This window comes from Culex quinquefasciatus, chromosome 2 (genome assembly GCF_015732765.1).
Source record: "Culex quinquefasciatus strain JHB chromosome 2, VPISU_Cqui_1.0_pri_paternal, whole genome shotgun sequence".
Lineage (NCBI taxonomy): Eukaryota > Metazoa > Arthropoda > Insecta > Diptera > Culicidae > Culex > Culex quinquefasciatus.
Window position 1 is genome coordinate 121,243,236 of NC_051862.1, and position 8,327 is coordinate 121,251,562.

At 33.2% G+C, this 8,327-nt stretch overlaps 2 protein-coding genes across 5 annotated transcripts; both read left to right on the forward strand.

The window, feature by feature from the left end:
* Positions 1 to 111: 111 nt before the first annotated feature.
* Positions 112 to 3,474, forward strand: LOC6034117 (ubiquitin-40S ribosomal protein S27a). The gene is made up of 3 exons (XM_001844433.2): positions 112 to 200; positions 2,794 to 3,123; positions 3,190 to 3,474. The coding sequence occupies exons 2-3, from the start codon at positions 2,803 to 2,805 to the stop codon at positions 3,337 to 3,339; spliced, it is 471 nt and encodes a 156-aa protein (XP_001844485.1). The 5' UTR covers positions 112 to 200; positions 2,794 to 2,802; the 3' UTR covers positions 3,340 to 3,474.
* On the forward strand, positions 128 to 2,660 carry LOC6034116 (ribosome biogenesis protein NSA2 homolog). 4 transcript variants are annotated; one of them, XM_038257467.1, is made up of 2 exons: positions 128 to 200; positions 1,746 to 2,660. In XM_038257467.1, exon 2 carries the CDS (start codon positions 1,779 to 1,781, stop codon positions 2,556 to 2,558), a length of 780 nt encoding a protein of 259 aa, XP_038113395.1. In that variant the 5' UTR covers positions 128 to 200; positions 1,746 to 1,778; the 3' UTR covers positions 2,559 to 2,660. The 4 variants fall into 4 exon arrangements, with proteins under 4 accessions (XP_038113395.1, XP_001844484.1, XP_038113396.1 ...); XM_001844432.2 differs by having other exon boundaries at positions 190 to 614; XM_038257468.1 differs by lacking the exon at positions 128 to 200 and adding an exon at positions 278 to 301.
* Positions 3,475 to 8,327: the final 4,853 nt, after the last annotated feature.

Sequence of the window (8,327 nt, forward strand, 5' to 3'; positions counted from 1 at the left end):
ATTTTCTCCTTTTCTAAAGGTTAGACTTCAGGCGGTCCACATCTAGGCGCATTCGAAGAACCAAATATTTTTTGCTGCTGCATGGGCAGCTACTTCTGTCAACGGTTGTCACTGCCCGGTATGCTGCATGGGCCGAATGCTAAAAGGTTGGCAGCGAGCATTTCCGCCGTCTTTTACTTTGTGTATGGTGTCAGAGAAAGGTAGGTTTCGTGGAGCTGCTCGTGAAATTTCCTGAAAATACGGTATTTCTGCAAGTTTTTACCTGCTGCAATAAGTTGATTTCAGCGCGGGGAGCCGTTCCGTAAGTGCGTGGCGTTAAAATTGGAAAAGCGAGCTGAAATAAGTGGAAATTTGCAAGATTTCCGATGCCCCGGCGATTCTCGTGGCGGCACATGTAGAAATCTTGCCAGGCTTGCTTGGATCCAATCTCTAAGTTTGAGGAACAAAAAGTGCATAAAATAGTGAAGCTTTTTTGGGGCTCTGTGAAGAATATTGTTGATGTGTTGGGGATCTTTTATAAAAAAGATTTTAGAGTTTCGAGATTTGTTCTAAATTCTAACTTCCATCACGTTTTCGGTATTCCATCGGTTGCTTAGTTGCTCCACTCTCTCGTGGTGAGTATTGTAATCGTTTTTTTTCCTTGCTTGACCAAAGAAAGCATTCAAAAAGAATAATCTTTTTTATTAAGTGAAACACGTCGAATATTCAGATGCAGATCCCCAAAAAAACTAAAATCTTTCAGTGTTGATGTTGTGTGACCTTTTTTGAAAATCGGAACATTCTTTCCGCTTGAAGCTCGTGCGTGTGTACCATCGATTCGAAGAAGGCGGCGACTTGACACTTTTGGTTTTAGTTTTTTTCGCGGTGATCTTCTGCATCTGTGCATTCGATTGCTTCACTTTGTTGCGCTAAAATACAGTTTGTTTATTCAAAAAAATAAGAATGCTTGCTTTCCTTGGATCAAGCCATTTTCCTCCCACACAGCTTCGACACAAAACAGAACTTTGAGGAAGTCATGCGTTCTGATTTGACAGTTGGCAGCAGAGCAGCACACCATGCCTGCTTTGATAACCATTTTGTTTCCTTGCAGGTTTCAAAACATCTTGAAAGAAGAGAACACGTTGTTTAGAAGTTGTTTAGAAATGTGAGGTTTTGATCGATTTTACCATAACATTGTGTAGTTTAAAGCTTGTGTGCTGAAAAGACAGTGAAGTTCGTACCAGAAAAGGTACAGTGTTAATGCTACAAGGATAACTATCATGACGAAGAACTTTAGATACTTGAATAGCACGACACGAGACAAGTGTTACGAGAAATTTTGGTTTGCTACCCCGTATAAAGCCCTAAGATGAAGATATTCCTTCAAAATATCCATTTGAATTTTGTTCTTTGAAGAAAGTTTGAAGAAAAAAGCTACTTGTTTTTTTTGTAGTTCAAGTTTTACTGTAGTCATGTTTGAAATGCTTCCATCTTTGCATTAGAGAAAAAACAGTCCTGTTGAATCAATTAAGATTCGGCCTGATCGAAGCTGGGTTCTGCAAACATAGACAGTTCCCCAGTCAATTACGTGGCCAAGAATAAATCGCTTGTCGACGGTCATTGTGCATCCCTTCCCTGTGGTGCAACAATAACATTATTGATGAGCTACAAACCCACCTCAAGATCTGTTTTGTGTCGATGAAAACTCCTCAATTTACTCAGCGAGTTGTCCCGGAGCAAAAGTCTAACCAACTTCTTTCTTCTAGCTCTGATCACGCCAACACAACAACGCCACCAAAATGCCGCAGAACGAGTACATTGAGCGCCACATCAAGCTGCACGGCCGGCGGCTCGATTATGAGGAGCGCAAGCGGAAACGCGAGGCCCGCGAGCCGAAGAAGCGTGCCGCCATGGCCCGCAAGCTGCGCGGCATCAAGGCCAAACTGTTCCAGAAGGAGCGACGCAACGAAAAGATTCAGATGAAAAAGAAGATCCAGGCCCACGAAGAGAAGAAGGTCAAGAAGACCACGGAAAAGGTCGAGGACGGTGCCATTCCGGCCTATCTGATGGACCGTGGCGTCCAATCGAGCGCCAAAGTTCTGTCCAACATGATCAAGCAGAAGCGAAAGGAAAAGGCCGGCAAATGGGACGTCCCAATTCCGAAGGTGCGCGCCCAGTCCGACGCCGAAGTGTTCAAAGTCATCCGCAGTGGCAAAACCAAACGGAAAGCGTGGAAGCGAATGGTCACCAAAGTCACCTACGTCGGGGAGAATTTTACCCGAAAACCGCCCAAGTTCGAACGGTTCATCCGGCCGATGGCACTGCGCTTCAACAAGGCACACGTCACACACCCCGAACTCAAGGCCACATTCCACCTGCCCATCATCGGCGTCAAGAAGAACCCGTCGTCACCGATGTACACCAGCCTGGGGGTCATCACCAAGGGTACCGTTATCGAGGTTAACATCTCCGAGCTCGGTCTGGTGACGCAATCCGGCAAGGTCGTCTGGGGAAAGTACGCCCAAGTCACCAACAACCCCGAGAACGACGGTTGTATCAACGCTGTGTTGTTAGTTTAACTCTCTCTGTGCTATTTAAGTCCGTTTTAGTTTGTAAGTTGCGTTGCTTTGTAAACTGGAGCAAATATAGACCTGGCCGAATGGTATTTTTTTGTATCAAAACTCGTTTTGTTGTCAATCTGTCAATTTAACTTACAGAAATCAACTTATTGTGTAAAGGTAAAAACTGATTTCGCCGTCAAAACAACAAACTGAACCGTGTTTAATCAAATTTTCTCAAAATTCTTCCCCCCAGACATCCAGGATGCAGATCTTCGTCAAAACCCTCACGGGTAAGACCATCACTCTCGAGGTCGAGCCGTCCGATACGATCGAGAATGTCAAGGCCAAGATCCAGGACAAGGAGGGAATCCCCCCGGATCAACAGCGTCTGATCTTCGCCGGCAAGCAGCTGGAGGATGGCCGCACCCTGTCGGACTACAACATCCAGAAGGAGTCCACCCTGCATCTGGTGCTGCGCCTGCGTGGTGGCGCCAAGAAGCGCAAGAAGAAGAATTACTCCACCCCCAAGAAGATCAAGCACAAGAGGAAGAAGGTCAAACTCGCCGTCCTCAAGTACTACAAGGTAAGCTTAATCTCAAAAATCCTGATTGTGACTGCAACTCTAACCCGTATTTCCAACGTTCAACAGGTCGACGAAAACGGCAAGATCCACCGTCTGCGTCGTGAGTGCACCAGCGAAACCTGTGGTGCCGGCGTCTTTATGGCTGCCCACGAAGATCGTCACTACTGCGGCAAGTGCCATCTGACACTCGTCTATTCCAAGCAGGAGGAAAAGTAAAAGAGAGAGAGAGCGCATTTCCTCGGGTTTCCGTGGATTCCTTCTTCAACTATGGTTTAAATAAAATACAAAAAATGTAACGTGGAAAAAATAAAAAATTCAATACGGCTCCTTCGTATTGAATTTGCACCAAAACATCTTGCGCGGAATTAGTTGTTGTAATGTCACAGATCCGACTCAATCAGCTGTTATTCTATTTCGACGGCAACATTTCAAAAGGCATCATGTACATGTATTGCATGTTCTGAAAGTACTCCTAATCAGCTACCTCTCCAGCAAAAACGAGCAAAAGTTACTTCAGTTAAGTCTGTTTAATAATGGTTTTATATTAAGTAACATAAACAAAATCTCTGCCATCAGCAGTGTCTGTTTATATAGCCCTTTCAACCTGTCAGATAAAAGATAACATGAACCTCGTGACGAAAAAAAGCATCATGAAAAAGACGCCATGTACATTTGCCGACGAAAAACGAATCATAACAAAGCTTCCCCTCCAATGACAGCAAGGTGATATAAACATTGGTGATTTCAAAAGAAGTTATTTTTGTTTTTCTTAAATATAATGACGGAATCAATGTTTTATCGAATATGGACGATCAAGTATCAATTAAAACAACGTTTTTCATCGTTTATTATCATATGAAAACCTTCTTTTGCTTTTATATTAAAATGGGAATTGAAAAATGATGCTCAACATTCAAATGCGTTTTTCTCAAAACGCATGGTTTGTACATGATGCTTTTTGAAATGTTGGCGTCGAAATAATTCGAATTAGCGACCATAGAGTTATCTACGTGCGAATGTATTGCATGCACATGCACACGTAGATAACTCTATTACCCACATAGAAAAATGGGCGGAAAACGGCCAAAAAGCGGGGACGTTTTGCCTGAAAGCGGGCCCGATTTTCAGCACGCTTTTTCCCCTCGTTGTGGCCCATTGCGTGCCAGAATGCAACATTTAGGCGGGCGTTACGCATTTTGGCCGAGCTGTTACGCCCGTCTGTGGCACGCTTCTGGGCACAATTTGACCACGATAACGGGCAAAAAACGATGGCAAAACGGGGCGCATTTTGGGGGTGCTTCTTCTTCTTTAGTATTTCCGGATTCAGTTTAGAGCGGTTAGGGTGATCAATACAAATAGGGTGACAAAAAAACAAAACAGATCAAAAAGTTTATTCAAAGAGTTTCTAAAATTACAATAAAAGCCACTTAACCAATTTAAAACTAGCCTATATAAATAAAAGTTGAATTAATATGTTTAACTTAATTTAAAATGGTCCTATTGGTTTAAATAACTGAATTTGATAAAATTATTTTACTAAACTAACCAAAATAGTTTAAATAACTTTAAATTAGTAGTAATTATTAAAATTTAGTTGAATTTAGGTAAATTTTGTTATATTAAGGTAAATTTAGATTAATTAAGTTAAATGTCAAGTTTAGTTTAGTGTAAATAAATACAGTTGAATTTAGTATATTTTAGTTAAATTTAATTTAATTAAGTTGAATTGAGTTAAATTGAAGTAAATTAATTAAAATCTAGTTAAATTTGATTAAATTTAGTTAAACTTATTTAAATTTATTTAAAATTAGTTACATTAACAATAATTTAGTTAAATTTAGTTGAATTAAGTTAACTCAAGTTAAATCAAGTTTAATTTAGATAAATTAAGTTAAATAGAGCTAAATAAAGTTAAATGAAGATAAATAGAGTTATATAAATTCAGATGAATTTAGTAAATTTAAGAAAAATTGAGTTAAAATAAGTTAAATTAAGTAAAATTTTGAAAAAAATAATTAAATTTATTAAAATTTGGTTAAGTTTCGTTTGAATTTAGTCAAATGTAGTAAAATTTAGTTTAATTCAGTTAAATTTAATTTAAATCAGTTAAATTTAGTTAAATTCTGTTAATTTTAGCTAAGTTTTGTTAATTTTGGTTAAATTTAGATAATTTTAGATAAGTTGAATTAAAGTAAATTGTTAAATTTAGTTAAATTAAGTTTGATTTATTTAAATATAAATGAACATAGTTAAATTATGTCAAATTTAGTTAATTTTAGTTAAATTCAGAAAAATATAATTAAATTTAGTTCAATAGTTCCGTTTGGTAAAATTTTGGTTTTTAGTAAAATTAAGTAAAATTTAGTTGAATTGAGTTAAATTGAGTTATATTTTGTTAAATTTAGTTGAATTTAGGTAAATTTAGTTATATTTAGTTGAATTTAGTTTAATTTAATTGAATTTAGTTAAATTCAGTCGAATTTAGCAAGATTTAGTTAGATTTAGTAAAATTTAGTTAGATTTTATTATATTTAGTTGAATTTAGTTACATTTAGTCGAAAAAATTAAAAATTAGTAAGATCAAGACAAATTTAATAAAGTGTCGTAAATTTTCACTTAATTAATTTCAATTTAGTTAACTTTGGTTAAATTAAGTTACATTAAGTTAAAATCAGTTTTTTAAGTTAAATTGAGTAATATTTAGTTAAAATAAATGTAAGTCAAATTGGTTTAGATTTAGTAAGATTTAATTAAAATTAGTAAAATTTAGTTGATTTTAGTTAGATTTAGTAAAATTTACTTAAAGTTTAGTTAAATTCATGTGGACTTAATTGAATTTAGTTGATTTTAATTACATTTAGTAAAAATAAGTAAAATTTATTTAAGTTACGCAAAATTTCACTAAACTTATTTTAATTTAGTTAAATTTAGTAAAATTTAGTTAAGTTAAGTTCAATTGAGTTATATTTAGTTAAACTTAGTTAAATTTAGTTGAGTTTAGATAAATTCAGTTGAAATTAGTTAGATTTAGTGAAATTTAGTTAGGTTTAGTTAAACTTAGTTAAATTTAGCAAGGTTTAATTAAATTTAGTTGAATTCAGTTACATTTAGCCAAAATAAGTAAAATTTAGTTAGATTAAGTAAATTTCAATTAAGTTTCGTAAAACTTCGCATAATTTATTTCAATTTATTCGAATTTTGTTAATTTTGGCTAAATTAAGTTAAAATTAGTTAAATTAAGATAAATTTAGTTCAATTGAGTTATATTTAGATACACTTAGTTAAATTTAATTATATTTATTTAAACTGAGTTCAATTTAGTTAAATTTTTGTTGAATGCAGTGAAATTAATATAGTTAAATTAAGTTAAATTTATTTAAATTTAGTTAAATTTAGTAGAATATAATAAAGTTTTTTCAACAAAATTAATTTGAATTTAGCTTAATTGATCAACATTTGTTTTAATTCAGTAATTATTGAGTCAAATTCAGTTTTACTAAGTGAAAGTAAGCTAAATTAGGTTTATAAAGTAATATTAATAATCTAACTAGTTTTTACTTATTTTGACTAAATATAACTAAATTCAACAAAATTTAATCAAATCAACCTAAATTTTACTAAATTTGACTAAATCTAACTAAATTTAAATAAATCTTACTAAATTTAAATAAATCTTACTAAATACAACTGTACTTAACTAATTTTTACTAAATCTAAATAAATTTAACTAAATTCAACTAAGTTTAACTAAATATAACTAAGTTTAACTAAATATAACTAAATTTAGTTGAATTAAGTTCAATTTAGTTAAATTTAGTCGAATTAAGTTCTGTTTAGATAAATTTAGTTAAATTAAATTAATAAATATTTAATATAATTTTGCTGAATTAAGTTCAACAAAGTTAAATTTAGATAAATTTAGACAAATTAAGTTCAATATCGATATATTTAAAAAAAATATATTTCAATTAAGTAAATTAAGTTGAAATTATTTGAATTTTGTTTAGTTTATTTAAATTAAGTTAAATTTAGTTAAATTGTGTAGATTTAGTTGAATTATGTAAATTTAGTTAAATTATGTAAATTTAATTAACTTAAAATATTTAAATTTAGTTAAATTAAACAAAATAAGTACAATTCATTTGAATTTAGTAAAATTCAGTTGAATTTCGCTGAGTTATGTTTATTTTTGTTGTATAAAGTTAAATTTGGTTGAATCAAGTTCAATTTGAAAATTCAATTATGTTTCATTTTGTATAATTTAGCTAAATTTAGTAAAATTTTGTAAAATTCAGTTGAATTAAGTCCAACAAAGTTAAATTTAGTAAAATTTTGATGAATGAAGTTCAATTTGGATATACTTAAAAAAAAAATATGAATTAAGTTCAATTTAGTTAAATTAGATAAAATTCAGATAAATTTAGATGAATCAAGTTCAATTTAGATAAATTAAGCTTAATTAAGTTAAATTTTATAAAATTCAGTTAAATTTTGTTGAGTTAAGATCAGTTTAAATTAATTTAGTTAAATTAGGTAAATTATGAAAAAAAATTGTAAAATCTAGTTTGTGTATCTACGGTTTTTTTTGTATTTGTTTAGTTTAGTAATTCTCGTATTTTTGTATTCTGAATTTTTGTATGTTAGTATTTTGTGTTTTCGTATTTGTATTCGTTTTAGATTTTTTATGTGTTCTTTGCGTTTTTTATTTTTGTTATGTGTTTTGTATTGTAGTTGTGTATTTTTATATTTTCTTTTGTGGTTTTAGATTTTATGTTTTCCTTCTTTTTGTGTTTATGTATTCATAAATTTCTGTTTTTTACTTTCATACTGTGTAGCTTTTGTTATTTTTTTGTTTCACTTGACTGTTGATGACCGGATTTGGGTTATTCGAGAGCCCAGTTAAGAAGGAAAGGGAACCACACACTGAACCCCGCTGTGCAGAATCTCTGGAACAACTGGTGCTGATGGAGGATGTTGCTAGGAATTCGGCACCGCAGTATCGTTCCGGTCAAACTAGTACTTGAAGGTTGTCGCTTGGCCGGCGAAACCGGCTGCTCCACAACCGGAGACTTTGGCCGCACATTTTGGTCCCGAATGATGACGTCTCTCTCAAACCATGGCAGCAGGTCCTTCGATCGGGAAAATAGAACGTTCGCGGCAGAACGTTTTCGTTTTGAACTCGCCACGGCGAGGACGCCCCCAGG

Bases quoted from the DNA above. Each gene is read 5' to 3' on its own strand.
- LOC6034116 (XM_038257467.1), top strand. From the start codon at position 1,779: ATGCCGCAGAACGAGTACATTGAGCGCCACATCAAGCTGCACGGCCGG.
- LOC6034117 (XM_001844433.2), top strand. From the start codon at position 2,803: ATGCAGATCTTCGTCAAAACCCTCACGGGTAAGACCATCACTCTCGAG. The intron at 3,124-3,189 runs GTAAGCTTAATC...AACGTTCAACAG, and splicing joins CCGTCCTCAAGTACTACAAG to GTCGACGAAAACGGCAAGAT.